Below are 21,660 nucleotides of genomic sequence, written 5' to 3'. Positions count from 1 at the left end.
ATTCACTGATAGTTTTTTTTTTCAATATTGGTTTTTGTTATGATAACAGAGGCCCAATTAAAAGTCGAACGTATAATGAAATGTGTAATAACAGCCGCCTGACCTTTGACCTGTGAACTGAAGCAGTAATTTGCTGTAATGCGACACTTTAATTGATTTTTATTTGCGTCAAATTAACGTCCATCTAGTGGAAAATAATAATTGAAAAAAGTCAGACGGATTGCAGGAAATGTAATGGAGTGATGTAGTTATATATTGAACGAAAAAAAAATAAACAAAATAATAACTGTAATTAAATGACAGGTTGTAAAGAATAATAATTAAAAAATCAGGTAGTTCATAAAGCTACATATAAGATATATAAGGTTATTTATTATAAGCTAAATCTGAGTAAAAATATGTAAAACCAAAAAATAACTTACCTGATAATATGTAGCATGAAATAAAACTGAAAAACAACTTACCAGATGCATGTAAGCATTCACAATTTGGCTTTAAAATAGTTTACAGACCACAATTATTTTCAAAACTCTGCATCATTCTGTGGCTTAAAATGTATATCCTTCTATGGTCCATTTATCAGGTTACTACAAAATGCATGAGTTTCTGTCTAAACCACATTCCCACTGCCATTTACAAATTAGTTTTGCTGACGCTGCCTGGCTGGCTGACTGGCTCTTTCTAAATCATTGTCAATTGCATAATTTATGAAAACTCGCGATGATTGAATTTAAGCTGACGTTCGATGGCCAGCCAAGGGGGGGTTTTGTTGGAGGAAAGTGGTTTGCCAGTAGGAATTCGGCAATTGAATTTACGGGGGCTCATTAATTTTGCCTTGTTTGTCATTGACTCATCATCAGTGGCTGTGAATGATGTGAGTTAACCGGCTGAGTGGCTCCTGTGTGTCTGCGGCCTTCATTTTGGCTATTGATAAACTCTGTCCGTCTGCGGTTTCCTGCGAAATCATACAGCCTGCCATACGCGTTTTTTGTTTGTTAATTTTTTTGTATTTTCCCACTTTGCACATTTTCAGAGCAATTAAAATTGATTTATGGTGTCGAGACAGCTCGCAGCTTCAGTCAAATGCACTGTGGGCCATATATATCCTGGTTTTCTGGTTTTTTTTGGCAGTGGAGCTCTGTGTTTCCTCTTAGACCTTCTTTTTAGCTGGACAAGTTTTTGGCACACGCGTCCTTCTTCTTTTTTTTCTTTGTGTGTAATTAGACCGAGTAATTTATTTTTATTACTCTTCATTTTCAGCAAGCTCTTCTTCGCTGACCACTTGGAATAAGAGGCAACAAATTTGTCAGGCTGCAAATTATGTTGGTCCCTTGTATTCTAAATTAGCTAAGGAGAGCTGCGTGGCAAGTTTTTAATTATAAATGCTTTAAACTTGGCCACAGAAATGTTGTGAGGCACCTGCAAAGGTGGTTTTAGCTCCTTTTCCTTGGCAGAACCTTTTGTGGTTTGCCCCGCTTTGCTTGGTCCATTTAATTGGCTTTAAGCTTAGTGTGTATTCCCGGTCGCAAAACCTTTCCCTTTCTTCATTTTCTTTCGTTAATGTACTACGCAAGAAATTCACGCTCTGACGCCTAGGACAATCATAAATGATATATTGCCGGTTGGCGGGTAGTTAGCAAAGTTTTGCAAAATTCAAGGCGACTTTTGTTCACAAGATATAAAATTCGTTCACGGAATCATTAAAAAGTATTAAGGAGGTGACCAGGAAAAGCATGCTGTAGAAGAGAGAAGAGCCAACAAAAAGCGTAATTTATGGCCGAATTAAACGAAACTAATAGGAAAAAGTGGGGCTAGATCGTCCTGGGCATGATGTCCTTTTTGACAGCACCTTCCGCTGTTGGCTTTTGCCGGTTTTATGAAGATGGACACTTGTAATTCATTATGCGCTCGGTGCCACGGCGACTGAATCAACGGAAATGAGTCCAGGACAACTTTGCTGTTGCTGTTTTTTTTGTTTCCTGAGCCCCGCTGCTCCGCCTTTATAGCCATGTTAATTTTTCTTCATTTTTAAAGTCTCGCTTCTCTCTGGCGCTTGATACTTGTCAAGTTGCAGACTCGTTAGTTAGTTTTGGTAGAATGCCTCGGTAATTGCTTGCCATCATTTCTGTTCAACAATTTGATGGTCTGCAGCAGCGACCTCTGGTGGAGTTTTGGTAGAAGCTTTTAGAGGACTATAACAGTGCAGTTTTGGATTAAGCTTTTCCAGGACGTTTTACAGTTCACAGTTTTGGAATCAAACATTTTTAACAGACCTTAACTTTAGGTGAAAAGCTTTGTCAAACATTGCACAAACTTAAAAGCTCATAGCACATAGATTTTAAAACATTCTAAAAGCTGTAGTGGATTTTAGATCGTGAAAAATGTTAACAATTTCTTAAGTACGTCGTCTTTACAAATTATTTACAAGATTTGTTAATATTTTACTTTATAGCTTATAGGTTGACCTTTTAAGCTTGCTTTTATGGTTACGTTTATAAAAACGTTTTTAGCTGGCCTTGAAGTATATGGAAAACATAGAAAACAAGTGGATGTAGTAATATTTAATTTGATAAATGTTAAAAATAAAGATTTGATGGCTAAAAAGTAAATGTATGTTTTAAATACATTTTAAACAAGTTCAAAATATTTTTAAACTTTAATATTTAAAAACTAGTGTCTACCCAATTTAACTTTCCATAAATCTCTGTGAAAAGCTTAACATTTTCATTTCCGGTCGAAACTTAAAGTTCGATGGCCCAAGCTCAATTTCTCTCCGAAAAGCTCCACATGCGCAGAGGTCCTTGACAGCCTCCCAAACTCAATCCTAACAAGCTGGACCAGAGGTACCTTCTGCACATGTGTGAGTGAGAGTTTCATCACAACATTTAATTTGAGGTTTGCAGCTTGTTTTGGTGTCAGTTTGAAACTTTCTGGTGAAGTGTTCGGTTGGCAATTTTGGCACGAGCGGGCACTTTGGTCCGCTCCTTTTTAATCTACGTCTCTGGCCGTCGCCCTTCCACAAAGACAACTTTGCTGTGCTCAAATCCCCTGCGTCACTGTTGCTTTTTGCCAACTTTAAGGACATCCCCTGGGCGGCAAGGGTGCGTATACTTGTTGTTTTGTTTTAAGGAACAATGCGAAAATCCGCTGTCGCGCGAACCCTTCATTTCCTCTCACCACACTCTAACACCATTGATTCGAATGGATGGCAAGAAAATCGAGGGGGGGGGGAGGTATACAGGGGACTTACCTGTGTGTTTTTGCCCTCTGTAGGTCAGTGTTATAACAATTCGCAGTCTGAATGCTTTTCAGTGCTAGTGCTTGTGGCACACTTTTGAGCGCCACGATTTTGCATGACTGTCTGTCTGACGGGATTCAGGATTCAGGTTTCAGGCGCAGAGCCAGAAGTAGAATCGTGTCAGAGTGTGGGCGAGGGTTCTGCAATTTCCGCCATTGGCTTTCTGTCAAGTCACTCGACAAATACAGACCCACACACGCAAACAGAGAGAGAAATGATTGTCATTAAGCATTTAAGGGATGTAATTTCAAAAGGATTTGTTACTAGTAATATATAATATATAGAAATTTATACAAAAATGAAAAAAAAACATGTTCGGTTTTTAAAAATTAAATTGGTTTCGAAAATGGAAAGTATTTGTGAACTTGTAAAATTTAAGTATTATAATTGTTGTGATGTATTATAAAATTTCTAGAATATTTATTGTTATTATTTTAATTATTAAAAATTTACTACATAAAATAAGAGCACATTTTTTTCTCAGTTCACCTTTTATCACCATTTACATTTGAGTGCGTTCTTGATGGTTCTAGAACTTGTGCTGGCCACATAAAAAAGTCTCAAAATCTCCAACTGCCAGGCTGTCGGACTAATTGCATTGTCGAGCTTTTTGTTATTTTGCATGTAAAACAAATTCGAGTGGTGCATAATTTAAATATTTGGCCTGGCAAAATGAAAATTTAATGCCAATGGCAGGCAGTAGGGCTAGTGAAATGCTATTGTTGTTTTGGCTATTTTAGGGCCAGTTGAATTTTTGTTATTTGCCCCCAAGGAAGGGCAATAATTTTGCCGTTCAATTAGGTTTTAGGCAGCAACAAATGCGAAAAGTCAAGTTTCCTCTGCTTTTACGACTACTATAAACATAAAAGTTCTCCCCAAAGATACACACACACACTCATATGGCCGGCAATAAAATACAAACTCAAAGCCTTGCCACGTGCATATACATATAAATATGTATATATGTGTATGAGTTTCGCATAATAAGTTTTGATTTGGGTTTATTCGCCCATTTTGGAAGACGGCTTTCATATTTACCTTCTTGACACCTCAATGGACAAAGGGCACGCACAGCGAGGACGAGGGAAATTCCGGGAAAACGAAATGAAAATGTTCAATTCACCTAAGCCTCAACGCATTTGGTTTATTTATCATTCAGTTTTGGGGCCAAAAGACAAGAAAACATGTGTAAATGATATAAGAATGTTAAATACCCTTCAAATTATTGATTAAATATGTACAAGGGATATGATAATGATTGAAAAATATATTACTAAGTTAAGATGCTAGTCTTAAGATATGTTAAATCCTAGTTTCTGGAACAGAAGCTAATAACCTTAACACCATTTATAGTTGTATTACTTTATATTATAATTATTTTACTAATATTGTTTCTATTTTCATAGACTTATAACCCTTTTGAAATTATTAAATATCATTTGTAAATTGATTTAAAAAAGTGGTGTTTTTCAAAAGATGTTACAATCTTCTAGAAAATACTTTGTAATACATTTTTCTAAAAGGGTATCAAACGGAAGCGGCTAAATGCCTTAGCCGTCATTGGTTTGGCATTGGTTGGGTTGGTTTAGCTTTGGTTTTTCGGGGTGCCAAATGAAAATACGCATGCTGGCAGGAGCAGATGGAACTGACAATGGAATGGTAGACCCCAATTCGGCAAGAAAACCGAATGGAGGAAAGAAAATGTTGCCTTGTCATCAACATAATGACAGCGCAGACAACTTGAATATGTTTCTTTGTGTGTGTGTGTGGGTCGCCGCGTTTTTGTTGCTGACCTGCCCTTTGCTGATTTGCTGTGCGGGTACCACGCTGCGTATACTTGTTTTGGCATGGATCGAAATGTATTGCCTACATTTCGGGGCCGTCCACCCAGATAATTCTCTGAAGCAGTGAAACAAACTCTGGGGCTGTCGACTTCGCTTCACTGGGCACTTTAGCTGCTGTCACTGACTGTCAGTTGAACTCCTTTTCATTCCTTTCACTGCTCGCATTTACTGCCAGCCAATCCGACTTTTTGCGAAATGCAACTGTTCAAGCGATGGGTTTTAGCGTAATGCAATTGACACATTAAATGAGCCTGCCACAATTGAATCAGCGGTAGCAAATCCTCTCATCTGTCCACTGTTCCGCATTAAGTATTCCCTCCGTTTGAGCAATTTGAAATGTAATTTTTTCCAACCGATCAGCGGACCGTGAATAACTATTCTGTCGGAACGCACAAAAGGGCATTGAGTGTCGGGTAAATTCCGCAATTCAATAACATTAAAATATTTATGTGCGCATTTTATAGATTTCCCAGCAGTGAAAATATTTGCAAACCATAAATATTGACAGATGAGAGCCGAAAAAAATACATTTTCTTTGTCATAAAAACAAAATGGTTGGGTTTTTAACCTATTTTCTTTTTTTTTTATTCCCTCGATAACAACGCGCGTTCAGGCGAACAAACTGTCAATGTATATATATTTATATGTATATATTGATTTATGGCCTGGAGCTTGGCCTGTTTTTGTCATCATCCCGAAAAGGCGCTCAACTATTTTGAATGCCACAATTTGTCAGAGAAAAAATAGGTGAGAGGATTTGCCCCAACTGCAATTCAATTTAACGTTTTTGGCAAATTGTAGCCATTTTAAAATATGAAACAATCCAGGCATGACTGGTGAAAATATACAAAAAACGTTTGCCCAAAAAATACAGAGATACGAAATTGTAAAAGACTGAAGCTGGCAAAACATTTCCCCATAGAATATTTTGCACATTTTCCAGCCGGAAAATCGTTTCATGTCCGAAAAGCAAGATAACTTTTGCTGCCTGCCAAGAGGGGAATTTTTCAATTATGAAAGCAGTGAGAAAGGAAAACAAGAAGACAGAGTGGAAAACAAGGAAATCTATCAATAGTAGAGCCTGACTTCCGTCTAAAAAGTAACGAAAAAAGGAGGATGAACATTCTACCCGCAGAAAATCCAAAGCCACAAGCCTCAGACGTTGCATATAAATAAGGCATATTGTGGAAAGTCTGAATGAGAAACTGTTGCCAGTTATTTCTTATTTCCGTGCAGCCTTCAGGAAAACTTTTGGGTTTATCTTCAGCGGTTATTCACACCTATGTGTGGCTGCTGAAGGAACTTGCCAGCTAAATTGTTTAGAGAAGAGCAGTCGCAGCAGCCACAGCTCAACTCCGACCTACGACCCCAATGAATGACAGCCTCTGGCTGACTTGACAGCCCGCCAAAAACTTAATGCCAGCAGCTTCTAAAACCATCTCGGCTCAGAACTGAACTCTCGCCCCTGACAACTTTGACTCGCCAAGTTGGCGCATTCAGGTTTTGCCTGCTAATCTGCAAAAAACAGCAAACGCCCGAACAAAGATAACTTAATTCGCTTCGCAGTTTGGCTAGCGAAAAAGTGCAGCAAAATGAAAATGTTATGCCAAACTTTCTGACTCGCTTGGCTTATGGAGGGAAAAGATTTTGTCGCGATGAGTTGGAAAATAAATGAGAAAAAGCTTAAGGAACTTATAGATCAGCGAGTTGGCACGGATTTCTATATATAGTGTTTTCCGAAAACAGAGGGGAGTTAACATCGTTGCATAACTTTATTTTACAGAAAAACTCTCAAAAATACGTAATTTGCCATTGAGTTGTATTTTAGTTTCCATGCAAAATAAATAAATATATTTTTACAATTATATATAATGAAATTCATAAATATGCCTTACAAAAGGCCATTTATTTGTAATTTGACAGTAATTAGTAGAAGAAAAGCCTCACTTTAATGAAAAATAAATTGATAAATACATTTTAATTTAATTCATTCATTCAGAGAAAAGAAATTAAAAATAAATAAAAAGAGATACGCTTATTGATCCGATAGAATTGAATTAAAACAGAGTATATCAAACACTCAAAAAACGAAAAGTTTATGGATTTTTAAAAACAGCGGTATCAATTAATTGTCCAAATAAATCTTAATAAGTAAAAACGACTTCATTAAGGATATGGCACAACATTTCAGTACAACAGAAGAGCGAAATAAAATATTTCATATGTATATATACTCCCCCGCAGTGACCTGCTACCCATGGAACCGGAAAACCATTGGAGTTTTTCAGCTGCTCGTAAAGTCTTCATCAATTCGCATTTAAGGGGGGCATAAAAAGAAGTAGAGTCGCCCGATTTCCCCTGGCTTAATGAGGCAACACGGGACTTGGTCAGGCGACCTACCACCGAATCCCCAATCCCTCCATTGCCGGGTCTTCTGCTTTTTATGTTCGGCCATAAAATGCGGACAGCTCCTAGAACTGGATGGGGCTCCATTAATTATGCAATGTCCGGCTGTTTGGTCGAAAAAGCCTCAGCAACTCGACGACTTTCCTGCTTTTCCCTCACACTTTGTGGTTCCCAAAAGGGAAGGGAAAAACCGCACACAATTTGCATTTGCATTTCTCATTGATTTTCCAGTGCATCATTAAAAATGCATTTAACGCGGCACAAAATACACTTTAAGCATTGTTCTTAATTAATTGTTTCATGCAGGATTGCAAATTCTTGCGGTCATACGAATCACTGATGGCAATATAAATGCATTTCGGTATATCCTTTTTTGGTTTGCAAATTCCTTCTCTCATAATTGTGACTCCAACTTTACGAAAAACTTTCGTCTGTCTACTCTTTCTCTAATTAATAAAATGAAAATATTTTCATTATAACAAAAGGTCTACAAAAAAGTTGTAAATGTTCTGGCGAAAATTAAAAAAGTTTTCTATTCTCCCTACCAAAGCACTCAACGTATAATATTGTTTGAAAAAAATTACGATTATTTTATATCATGAAAATGTTTTTTTTTATTTGCAGAAAATCGTGAAACCATCGGCGGCAGCGCCATCACCAGCAGCCTCTCGACCCCGGGATGAAATCTATATCGATGATGATAGCAACGAGGGCTCAGGCGGACATGGCGGGGTAAGTTCCCCTCTACCACATATAAATTAGTTAATTACATTTTCGTCATGCCCCGAAAGTTTGCCCTCTTAATTCAGTAAGCTGATCGGAGGGGTTTCTTTTTCCCATTTGCATATCACAAGAGTCTGCACTCTTTCACTTTTCAAAGATAACATAAATATAGGTGGTTTTTTTGGTGCTTTTTTGCGCATACATTTTCCGCCTCAACGAGCACAGCAATTTTGCTTTATTTCACTTTTTTAAACTTATAACTTAAGCGATAATCCAACAGAAAAGTTTTGCAAAAAAAATATAACCAGTTCATTTGGGATTTATGTGTGAATTACTTTGTCTAATAAAATAAAATGTAATATAAGTTAAATTGTGGTATAAAATCATTAAAGCGGGGTATCAATTGTAAGCTGTCTATGGATACTTTTAAAACCAATTAAATAAATAGTTATTACATTTTATAACCCTAGTTTAACCACAGAATCTGCATTGAAATGCCTGCATTTTCCATAAACTTGCATATAAATAGCTTTTTTATCGTTTTTCAACCCACCTGATATACGAAAAAATGTAACCCATTCAATATGCAAAAAAAAAATATGCAAACCATATGTGAAAAAGTTGGGCTGAAACGTTTGTTACGTAATCAAAACTTGACGCTGGAAAAACTCATTTGTTTATGCACATGAAATGTTAATGTTCAACACCTTTTTTGTGCTATTAGTATGGGTGTGTAATATGTGTGTGCATTTGGCATGTGAGCGACATTTGTTTGAAAGTTTTTTGACAGCACTGCGCCTGCTTTTCCGCCCAGTAGGCGTCAATTGTGGGCCCACACTTTTGAATCCTTTTTAGCACAAACGCGCCCATTTCCGCTCACTCATACTTGAGGGCAAAAAAAAAAAACTAATTAAAATGCGTGGCTGACATTGCTGCGGCCAAAAAAAAAAAAGAACTGAACTCAAGCGAGTAAAAATAGAAAAAGTTTAATTAAATTCTTTGGCTTTTTCGTTTATTTTTCTTGGCTCGTTTCGGTTTCCGATTTCTTTCCTATTGCCGCGTGAATTTAATTAAACATTTTGTGCTCTTTTGACGTCGGAAAAGGGGCGAAGGACCAACATAAATAGAAAATTGAGAGAGAAACTTTTTCGCGGAATTCAATCAACGAACTCCTACATGCGGGGCACGTTGCATACTTTAACGAGTAACTGTGACTAGATCAACAATCCCTCGAAAGCTATTGACTCTGGCATTAATGCTGCATGGCAACGAAGGGATACTACTAAAAAGCCGTGCTGCTGGACATTTATCAGGGATTTCAGTCAGCTTTGTCTAAAAAATATGTAAATAAAATCCCCCGAAGCGGATTTCATTTTACTGCCGTTGCAAAGGAAGGCTTTTGTTATTGTTGTTTAGCAAAAAACTTTTTTCCAAGTTGGAAAATAAACAGTAAAATTTAATTACTACTTTGTACTGTGCAAATTTTTGGTATGTAATCAAAATATTAGAAAAATAGTTGAAAACTTTTAAAAATTAATGAAGATAAAATTAAAAAAAAAATAAAAAATAATACAGTTTGTAGAATTTTGATAATTTACAAAAAAAAAATTTGTTTCCACATAACCTGTTTTCAGTTTTTTCTCGAAACTTTTTGAGAAATAACATTTTGGAAAACAATACAATTCAGTAGTTTATGATGTATTAGTTCTTATGATATAGAAACATAAAAAATAGTCCTGAAAAATGTACCACCTTAAAAAATTTTATCATTTAAAATATTTTGTTATTTTTATAACAGTGTATTACAAAATATATATATTTGATAGCGTTGATAGTCTAATTTCTAAAATTTGTTCTGTATAAAACACTCATAGCTTTATAATTGGAATGCGAGGGTATGTTTAGACTAAGCGTTCCCTTTTTTTTTAATATTTTTTAAGGCCCTCTATCTTTTTTGCACCATGGCGTTTTTCTAATTTCCCCCAAGCCCCGACCTCCCTTTTCCGACAACCGCTCCCGTTCCGCTTTTTGCACCATTTCCGGTGCGGTGGTCCTGTAGCCTGTAGGATGCTGCCTGTAGGATGCTGCCTGCTCTTGGCATGTGCCATCATGGCTCATGTCCGTCCGAATGTGTTGGCATTTTTATGTTTTATGCAACTGACAAACGTAAAAACGTCTCCCATGTGCTGGCTTTTCACATTTTTTTTTTCATAGCTCCTAATTCTATCTTTCCTCTCTTTGGTAACACACAAAAAAATTGCAAAAAAAAAAAGGAAACTAAATGCAATTTATTATGCGCTCTGTTGATCTTTTGGGCCAACTACTACTACAGCTGGATCTTTAAAGTGATTAGGCCAGTGGCTTGATGGATTCCCATGGTTTCCTCTTTTCGCTGTTATTCTAGTCATCCCTCCTCGGGGATTCATTATTATTGTGTTATTAATGGTTTGTTGGGAGCAGAGTCTCCCTAAATTATGATAGATTCGCAGATTATTCAGTCAGAGCTCTAATATGTCATTCTTCTTGGCTCCCAGTTAATCAGCGCTGCATTTGATAAATGATTCCCATCGGTCGACGATGGATTGGCTGTAAACTTAAATATTTAAAGCTATTCAGGCTAAGCGCCTGTTTAAGCCCATTTTTGTGGGACGTGTCAACAAGATAATGAACTTTTGTTGTGCACTTTTAGGCGAAGGCATACATATGCAAACCTATGCATGCATATGTGATGCTTTTGGCCTCCATGCGATTGTGTTTGTTCGTATGTAATAAGCTGCAATGCATGCAACGCACGCAGCCAACAGCTCAGCATCACTGAGCACACAGAATTACACTGGAAGAAAATCGGGTTAAATTCAAGGCTTTGGTACTAGGAATCAAAATACCGAAAAGCTGGTTCTTAACACGATGTCTTTGAATGTTCAAAGTCACACTAAATTACAGAAATATAAAATTGTTTGTTGATAAGAAGATAAAGTATAAGATACAACAATTGTATTACAACTTTAAAAAAGTTTTCATATAGAGCAATTTGTATACTTTTCATTTTATAAAATAGCATTTAGTACACATCTCACTTACAGTCATTCCTGACAAGTAAAAAATTAGTTATATAAATCAAAATCAAATTTTTTAAGAAAATTGTTTAATGTTAAGCCAATCCTTGGATTTCTATTATAACAAGTTTTGTTTTCCGGATCCTTGAAACTTGTTTAAAAATGAAAAAATTCTTTTCTTGGATCTTTATTTTAAAGAACAGGTTTTTCTATGTCCGGAATCTTTATGATTGATTTACTATTTATATTATCAAACTTCTTAATATCTTTGGTTTAGACCAAAAAATGTATTCTTTGTTGTTAAATACCGAATAATATTTTCTTAAATTTAAAATAAATGTTGTTCACAGTGTAACAACACTGAGAATTCTCGTTGCATTTTCCAGAATGGACAAAGCCCGAGTGGAAGGGAGGGGGGAAAACGAGCTTGTCGTAGGTCCTTGTTGATTAATAACGTGCACATGGCGCACGTGTTTTTGTGGATGGCCAAGAGGAAAAGCCTTTTTGCATAACACACACACAAACACAAACCCACAGAGGCAAACGGGTAAGCCCCTGCATTGGTATTTGTGTCGCAGAGAGAGAGAAATGCGCATTGACAATAAATTAACATCGATTGACATGGCTAGAATGGTATAATGGAAGGGGTGTAGTCTCCGCCCGAAAAAGTAAGCCACAGAATGTGTTGTGTAAACAGGTCCTGGCACACCCACTTCGGCCCCCTCTTCGCCATTCTGATGATGTGGTTAGGTGGTGCGAAATATGCTGCCCATTATTATGCTGTATCCTGTATCCTGTTCTCACGATTCAGGACTCTGGACTCAGGAATAGATTCTCTACACCATACTCCACACCAGCTGCCTGTGCTTAAGTACGTGCATATAATTTCCAACGCTACGTTGTCGTACTCAAGCTGTCAATATCAGTTGCTTACATGGGAATTTATTGGTGACAGCTCACATAATACATAATGCATGCCACCCACAGCTGTCAACTGTTGGAAAATAAGGGGGTTCTTAGCCGATAGACATTGAAATTTATTGAGACTGTGTACTATGTGTGTCCCAGCGAACAGCCGCAAATGAGTTTATGGCATGCGTTTCCTTTTTATCCCCATCTAGCAAATGCAGAAAAATCCGACTTTTTAATGCCAAGAAAGGATTCGCATAGAGTAGAAGGACAGACAGACAGGCAGAGGGGGAGACGACATCCTCTAGTGCCTTGCATTCATTACTCAATGTCGTTCTGCTTTTGGGCCAGCATACGACGAGTGTACAAATGATGCTGCATTATTTCACATAACATAATTCCCAAAGTAACCCAAATGAGTCCCTCAGTCCCAATCCCAAAACACCACCCAAAACACAACATCAGTAATCCGGAGGCCACGGGGGCCAAACGGTTTTTCGGTGGGGGCAGTGGAAAGCTGGATAGCTCAGCTCCTTTTTATGAGACATCTGCCGCTGTCTGTTTTGTGGGTTATTGCGCATACGCCACGTTGTCGCAGACAAGCCTGTAAGTCTATTGAATTAAACGCCCAAAGCACGAGACACTGGAGGTGGCCTATTTGGCTAGCTTTCAGCTGGTAATGGGATACTCTCTAAAGGAATGTCTGAAATGGCAAAGGAGTCGTTTTAATAAAAAGCTCGTTTGCTGAAAAGCATAATTGGGGGGGAATAACTAGAATTAAAACCATTTAAAAGAAAATACTCTCCCAGCAGGAGTTGTATGTAATCCACTTGGAAATGTATTAAAAGTCCCTCATCTTTTATACATTTTCTACAATCTTTTACTGTTTAGCTAAACAATTGTTTGAATACTAATACTAATTTTATTAGTTTTCCATGAATACTTAAGGAGAATATATAAATCAAATTAAGAATGTTAAAATAATCATTTGAAACCAGTCCAAATATAGCTCTGCTCAGCATCTGCCGACACACGTACAGTGTGGAACAGCAGTCAATAAGATGCCCTGTGCAAATAACTCGAACCTATACCTTAAACCAACAATTCTCCCAATGGACTACTCCTTATGTAACTTCCTTAGCTTTATTTGTTCTCCTAGATTGGTTTTAAAATTATTAAAATGAAATGCAGTCATTCATGAAAGGTTAAATATTAAAACTAATTATTCCTGCTACTTGGCTTATATCTGACTCTTTAAAATATTTAAATCCCCACTTCACTTAGTTGTGCAATCATTTTCATTTTGCTTCTATTTACCTAGCTATGCAAACTTAAAGCCAAAGTTGCCATATCACCTTGCACAACAAAGGAATCGTTCTATTTGCAGCAACAATAACAAAATCGAGAACATCAGAATAGAAGGTGGCCCTTCGCATACAAATGCGTAAACACAGACGGGGAAAAATGAAGGGAAAATGGGTGGGGAAAACTGAGACTGCTGGCATAACATTTGGAAGCCAGGCGAAAAGTCATTGTCAAAGTTGACGACGACGACGCGAAATGTTAGGGAAATGCTAGGGGGTTCTTTCGGGGGGGAAAATGGCGACGATGATGATGGGGGCGTTGTCGCCATTTTGTTTTCACTGTTTGTCTCTAACGCTATGCGCATTGTATTTTTGGGTAGGAAAGTGAGAATTTAGGACTTCCTTCATGCATTATGTATGCCAATAAATTCGCTTAACTTTACGACAATTTGTAGCTGCAAACCCTGCCATAAAATTCACTCGCTTAAAACTCAGATTGGGGGGAAGGCTGTTGGAATAGAGAGGAAAGGGTCCTTCCCCTTTAAGCCATAATCAGATTTAGGCCCCGGCCAGGAAAGAGCACAAATTGGTTTTGGCCCCACAAGTATCTTTGATGTGGTTGCATACATTTCAGCGATTATCCCGGAATTTGATTAGACCTTCTACTCATCTCGTTCGCCCCCATTCAATTCCCAACCTTTCCCATCGATTGTTATTGTTACACGGAATGTACTTCAATTAGAGCACCGTTTTGTGCATCACAACTGCACTCGAAGCACCTCAAAACTCAAATTGCAAGCCAGCAGAGGAAGGATTGTGAATGGGTCTGTGGGTATAACTCATCAAAAGGCCGCCAGCATTTTGAATTGCAAATCCTGGACGAAGAATGGGTAGTCTCTCCACTGCGAGTGCACAGGCCAAGTGGAGGGGTCGCCTCAATTATGTTGCCCTCACCGGACCTGGGAACCCAAAACTGACTGTCTGACTGACTGACAGACGAGGAAGAAGATAGAGATGGTAACAGAGGAAGGAGATGGATGGAAGGATGCGTCTTGGGCAGGTCCTGCTCAAGAAACAGTTGCCTGGTTGCAAGGAAACGTTGAAATGTCTACGTTTCTGCGGACGAGCAGCGGCCTTCTCTGCACAGAAAATAAATTAAAAGTATCAAGTATTGTGTGCACTGAAAGAAATAATTTAGATCATTTGATACGATTTTTATGCTTTCTTTAACACCTCAATTTATACCTAGAAATTTGTTTATTTTGGAGGTTATACCTAGAAACTTCTTTATTTTGGGGGTGAAAAAATCATACATTTCATTGTTTATTTTATTTTTTAAACGAATAAATGTTTAAAGAAGCCAAAGAAAAGTTTACCTGTTAGACTTAGAGATAAAAACGTTTCTATCTTGGGGTATACTACATGTTTTTCATAAGTCTTCCTCAGTGAATTAACTTACAGCTTACTTTGGTCACATAAATTATTATCCTTAAATCTCTTGAGAATTCTAGGAAATTTTCTTGCCGTACATTTGGAAAAGCCTCCCTACTTGGAGTCTCCTTTAACTGCCATTTGTCGTTTGTCAGGAGGCCTTTGGGCGAGACGAGGGGTAAAAAGGATGGGGATGCGGCTCTTCCTGCCAGCAATTTGACTTGTAACCGCACTCTTGAGTGTTGCATGCTTTTAGGCGCAACGTGAGGCGAGTTTGTTGAACCTGGCAGGAGTTCTTCATGTTCTTTTTACATTTTGCCTTCTTGGCCTGGGTCAAGCAACTGCCACTGCCACTGCCATGAATAATTCAGCATTGGAATTCTTTCCCGGGTCCTGCTGATGCTTTCCTTACATTTTTTAGGGCGTGGCACAGCTGCCAAGTTAATTACATTTGCTGCTACGTGCTGCTGGCGATGATTGCATTTCCGAGCAGCTGCATCCGTTTTGTTGCCTCGGATTCGAATGTGGTCACAAGGGGGTGGTGTTCTAGGTCTCGTGTAGTGAGATGCTCACCATGAATATTTATTCGGATTGCACATGTTTACAATGCCTGTGGCAAGGTTAAGAGGTCGTTGCATAGCATTGCGGTCTCTCAATCAATCAGTGTCACAATATGAGCTTGATTAAATGGAAAACATTATGTCGATTGAAGTAGCCATAACCGAGAGTCGAATGACAACCCCTTTCATTTTGATTTTAATTGCATTCCCACCGAAGCACGAAGAACGAAGTCGGCATCAAAGTGTGGCAGGTGGTTGTGTTGTATTGAATGGCACGTATTCCAGGTGCTTCACATGCATGGCCACGCATATTGATTCTGCATTTTCAGCCACTAATGAGCAGCACTTGTTCGCCTCCCCTGCCAGCAGCAGTTCAGCAGTTCAAGGTGAGCCTTGGCCCCAGTCAAGAGAACTTGATCCTGACTAAAAGAGCTCTAAAAGTGAAATACTGTTTGTGTAGAAGTACTAAAAACTTAAATAATTTATTTTAGTTTTCTTTAACGAGCTTTAAAACTGAATTACAGTTTGAATTGAAGTAATAAAAACTAAAATACTTAACATAATTTTTGTTTGACTGAGTGATCCTAGTTAAAATAACTCTAAAGGTAAATACTGTTTGTTTAGAAGTAGTAAAAACTTAAATCATTTGTTTTAGTTTTGTTTAACTGATTGATCCTGGCTGAAAGAGCTCTAAAAGTGAAACACAGTTTGAATTGAAGTAATAAAAACTAAAATACTTTATTTAATTTTTATTTGACTGATTGATCCTGGTTTGTTTTGAAGTACTAAAAACTTTTATTACTTTTTTTATTTTTGTGTGATTAATTAATTCTGACTAAAAGAGCTCTAAACGTGAAATATTATTTAAATTGAAGTGCCTAAAATTAAAATACTCTATTTTATTTTTATTTAGCTGAGTGAGTCATATTTCGTATCCTTTAAACATATATATCAATCAATTTAAATATAAATATTGTATTTATATGTTTAAATAACATAAACAATTTAGTCGTCCCCAGGGTTACACAGAAATTACTAATAAATGTGCCTAAAAGTATGCAGCAGTATACTTTGAATCCCAAACTCCTTTGAATTCGTTCCACATGAGAACATAATATTTTTTAAAGCATACTTTTAGGCACCCTTTATCGATTTCAAAACCTTTGTGAAATGTTTCATATTTACAAATTTGTAAGCATCTTTTTACATGTTACTAAAGTTCTATTAAAATCATAAAAATTGTATTTATTTCTTCTATTTTTGTTTGTCTACTCCCTTTTGCTTACATCTGCAGAAAGTTATTCTAGCGTTCACTAAACAGATTCCATAGCAATCAGCTTAGGCAACAATTATGTGCAGCTCATCGCACAGTCGATCACACTTTGTTTGGTACCCCCATCGCCCATTTCCCGCACTTTACCCCATTTTCAGTAACCTCTTTTGGTTTCCGTTCCACATTTTGCGACGCTTTTCTTGCCGCTTTCTAAGCTTTCGCAATTGACTGAGCAAGAACTGTTCGGGCCACGCCCACAAGCATTGTCGCAGGGCTAAAGGGGCTAAAACCCATGAGTTGCATTAAAATTTTAATGATGTGCAACGGTAACAGGGGCGGGGCCATTGGAAGGAGTGGCAGCTGAATAACTTGGAGCAGATGCAGTCAGTCAAGTTTCCAAAGTTCCTTTCTACTACCCCCCGCCACCCACTAGCCTTTCTGGAACCCACATCCATACATACAAAGATGTGTGCTTGAGCTTCACTTCCTTAACTTCCTTCGGCGGCTCTTAGTCCTTTTCTGGCATCAGCACATTAAGCCCGATGTGGATGCAGCCGCTCCTCTTGGCGAACAATCTTGCCCAGCCAACCCTTCTGTTCGTGCAATTAAAATGCAGAAACTTTACGCAAGATCCTCGCATATCCTGCAGTGAGAAAAATAGTTTACGAAGTGCTTGTGCTTAGTTTTGAAGGCATAATAGTTGGTTCGAATTTAACAAGCAAATATAATCCAATTAAGGTTTAAGCAATGTAGGAGCTTTAATCAATATTATTGGTTTTTATCAGTTAAAATATCGTATAAATATAATAAACCGTTTTTATTGTTAAACAAAAGATACAAATTATATATATACCTCAGACTTTTTTGAATAAAAATGCCAAATCCCGTTACTGTCCCTAATTATATATCTACTTTCAATCTGAAACTCTACAAGGTTTATGAAAACTCTATCATATTACCAAATTAGACTAATTATAAACTTGAATCCCAAGATATTTTTAGTTTCAATCTGATACTCTACAAGATTTATGAAAACTCTACATTATTACCAAATTAGACTAATTATAAACTCGAATCCCAAGATATATTTCTATAATATCTTTATGCAAGCCCCATCCTGATTTTCCCCCAGTGCCGTTGCACCTTTTAGCAGCAGTTTATGGCTTGGATGCGGCTCAGCTCTTCGGGGTCCTGCCAAGTGGCTGTAATGAAAATGTTTCCTTATTAGCCGCAAAATGTATCACAGAAACAGCGACTTCATATGCAAATTACTTTGGGGACTGAATTAAACATCATCTCGGGCCCCCCCTCATAACGCTTTCATATCCTGCCAATTTAGCCCATATTTCCCCTTTGTCCTGCTGATCAATTTCGATTAGGCCAAAAAGGACCTGGGAAAAAGGATTAATTATGCCATAAGCTGCAGCCGGAGGAGCAGCATTTGCAATTAGCATAAGTAACAAGCAATCCCCGGAATCTGGAGTAAATGTTGCAAGCGTTTTCCCAACCTTCTCCCGACTGAATTGCAGGTCTCGTGTTTTGAGCCCTAAGCTCATTTATTAATTGCCAGCCGCGGAAATAGGCTTAAAAAACTGGGTGGAAAAAAAAACAGATAAGTCGCTGCTTTAAATATGAAAATGATTATTTATGAAGGCAAATGGCCGGGTTGTTTTACAGCTAACACAGATTTACTTTCCTGTCGGCTAATGCTGATGATGCGGCTTTTAATTTATTTGTGCGAGAACTGCGCAGAAAAAAAATTCATAAAAAATGAAAAGATAGGAGAGAAAAAGAGCAAGCCGAAAAAAAACACAGAGTAATGGAAAGGAAAGCCTGGGTGCGGTTATTGATTTTTTCTTCTGCTGATGAGCTGGAGGATTTTGCGAGGATAATGATGATGATAATGATGATGGTGGTTGCGGTGTCCAAGGCAAATGCCTCGTTGCGTTTTGTCGCGTTGGCAAATTTCTGTTACTCCCAAAACAGGGCAGGGAGTCGAAAATCTATGTCACTTGAACACGAAAAAAGCATTAAAACCAGGCCGAAAAAAAATGCTCGTAAATAAATCTCTGCCGGCTGATAAAATGGAAAAAACACCACAGGGACATACAAATTGGCCTGTATCCGCCGAATTCCCATCCGCATCCCTTAAAGGTAAAACGATAAAACCTTAAAAAATAAAAGTGAAAAAAACATCAGAAATTAAGCAAAAGTGGCGTTCACAACGCCGAAATACTTGAGCTTGATAAATGTGCTGGTTTTCCCAGGATTTTCCCGCTTTTCCCGCCGCAATGCAGCTGCCAATTAAGTGTCAAATTATGCCAGAGGCGTTTTGGGTGGGCGTGGCCTTGCACAATGGTATGCAACAAAAGGCTTTTCTTCGTTGAAGAGTTGTGCAGATAGAATACAGACAAAAATGGTGGAGGGAAAACCCAACAACAAACAACAATAACAACAAAAACAACAATTGTTGCTAACAGCAAGGCCACGACACAATTTTCTTTGTTACATCTGTGTGTGTGTGTGTGTGTGTGCGTTGCGTTTGTTTGCGAGTGAAAGTTGTGAAAACTCTTGAGAGGCATTCAAAGGCAAAAACATCGCGCTATTTTGCCAAAAAAAAACTTTTTCAATTTGCTGCACATACAAAAAGAAGGGCAAGAAATGAGGAAAATTCTCTGTTGCTCATTTGTTGCATTTAAAAAGCAATTATTTGCAATGTAAAGCTTATCAAGGGAAAAGCAACAAAGGAGCACAACTGAAAATATAAATGAAGAAGGGAAATTGTCATGTTTTAAGGGTTAACTTTCAATTAAGTTATCCTTTCTTAAAGACGAAGGGAAATTGTCATGTTTTTAGGGTTAACTTTCAATTAAGTTATGCTTTTTAAAGTTCAACGAAATAAAAAATAAGTTCAGCATTTAATTTCAAGCAATTTTAAAAGGTTTCTAATATTTTCAGTGTTTTGTATATAATAATCCTGTAATGAAAGACCCAAAATGAATATTTTTAGCCCGCATTGAATATACAAAAAGGCAAGAGTGGGTTCTAACTAGTTCTCGAGTAGTTTACAAAACTATTTTCGTCTGTTCATTAGATTATAAGCTTTTGCTCCCATCTAAATGTAAATGGGCAATTGCAAAATAATAAGCAAGTAGATAGGAAAATGGAAAATAAAATACCAAGCGGCTCAGAACTGGTCTATCTCTATATATATATATACATTTGGAAAAGTTCTAGCCGGTCGGAAAGGGACCAAGTGAACAAGTGGAAGGAGGAAAACAAAAGAGTAACGAAACGAATTTTCAATTTCGTTGTCTAAATAAAGCCGTAAGTTATCTTCCAGCTGGAAAATTGAGTTTCCCCGGAGTTGAGCTGAGTCGGCTTTTCTCCCTTTCCCCTCTTTTTTTAACTTAGCTCCCCGTAGGCCAAGTTGCAAGTGCATGTAAATAAATTAGGACTCCCCCCAGAGATTCTACTCGGAGCAATTATTGAGCAATGCCAATGCTGGGAAAACAAAGCCGAGAACGTAGCCAGGAATTGGCTAGGACTATCAATTTTCCAGGGATTGCGGTTGGTTTCCCTTGCCACTTTTCCCATTTCATTTCCCTGGCCAGACAAACTTTGGCCATTTCCTGCAGAAATACCCATGCAAATGTTTAGCAGGCCACTTGGCCTCCCGAAAAATGTAGCATTCACAATGCGAAATTTGCTGAGAACACACAGGGTCAAAGTGGTTACGTAAAATCTGGGGGAAGGGGTGGAGAAAAGGGGAAGAAAGTGGGTCAAAGTGGAAAACACCAACTTGCCCTGACCAAGGATTTTTCCAAATGTTTCTGGCAACTCGGTCAACTCAAGTCACGCACTTTTCGAACATTGTCAAATCGACAATTTACTCGTTAGCCGGAACTTTTTGCCCTAACAAAAAGTTGGCCAAAACAGCTTCTCTGATGTTACTGGGCGAATTGAAAGCTCCTTGTGTTTAGTTTGGAAATTCATTTACAAAATAAAATCGTACAGGATTTAGATGGGATTTGTTTGGTTTATAAAGGATGGATGGTGATGGCACATGTGTGGGTGGATTGAGCTCTTGAGCTCTTGAAGCTTTTGAGATGAAATTTCAGGCATTAATTATGCTGAATGGGAACGAGAATGTGGGTGGAAAAACTTTTTTCCTCAGGACCATGACAACTTCTTTGATATTTGTAAAAGTCAAAAAAAATGAATGGAAAAACAGCTGCACTCGAGCTGTTGTTTATGCATGAAACGTGCCTTGCAACCATTCTTAACTTCACTTCTCTGTTTTCCGCTCGTCTCTACAATAGTTTTTCCTCCCATTTTCTTCTTATAGTTTGACTGACACAATTTTCGCTCATTATGAAGGTTGCTCTCGGCTCCTTGTCTTATTTTCTCATTTTGCTAGCCAAGTTTTTTGCCATCGCCCCCCTCCCCTCCCCCCTTTGAAGAAGTTTTTAAACGCTTTATTGAAACAATTTCCGTTTTATGGAAATGCTCTGGCCCAGCTTGCTGGAATATTTCATTTTCGCTGTCATATATCAAAATGGTGTCAAGCATACGCCATGTTGGCCAGCCAAAGAAGCTGCAGCAGCAGAGGCATCAGCTGCCAGCAAATGCAAATTTAATGCGGCATGCAGTGGAAAAGCATATACCATTCCCATTTTCGGTGCCTGGATGGCAGCAGGTGGTCCCGGGTTCCGAGTTCCAGGGTCCCGATGAAATGACATCATTTAAATTCATGCATGACCCACATTGCACCTCAGGATGGTGCAGCATCTGCTTTCTGGCTTTTGCACCACCATCCAACCAACCAAACCACCCACCACCACCTTTCGCTTCTT

At 38.0% G+C, this 21,660-nt stretch overlaps 1 protein-coding gene across 7 annotated transcripts in view; it reads left to right on the top strand.

Moving 5' to 3' along the window:
* Sdc (Syndecan) overlaps window positions 1–21,660 on the top strand; it is a 106,805-nt gene that overhangs the window by 74,514 nt on the left and 10,631 nt on the right. For all 7 annotated transcript variants that reach the window (XM_017074768.4, XM_036813588.3, XM_017074764.4 and 4 more), the window contains exon 3: window positions 8,173–8,280. In XM_017074768.4, the coding sequence (XP_016930257.3) occupies window positions 8,173–8,280 (108 nt within the window). The remainder of the gene's footprint in view (window positions 1–8,172; window positions 8,281–21,660) is intronic.

Source organism: Drosophila suzukii, chromosome 2R (genome assembly GCF_043229965.1).
Source record: "Drosophila suzukii chromosome 2R, CBGP_Dsuzu_IsoJpt1.0, whole genome shotgun sequence".
Lineage (NCBI taxonomy): Eukaryota > Metazoa > Arthropoda > Insecta > Diptera > Drosophilidae > Drosophila > Drosophila suzukii.
This window is presented reverse-complemented; position numbering and strand designations above follow the sequence as displayed.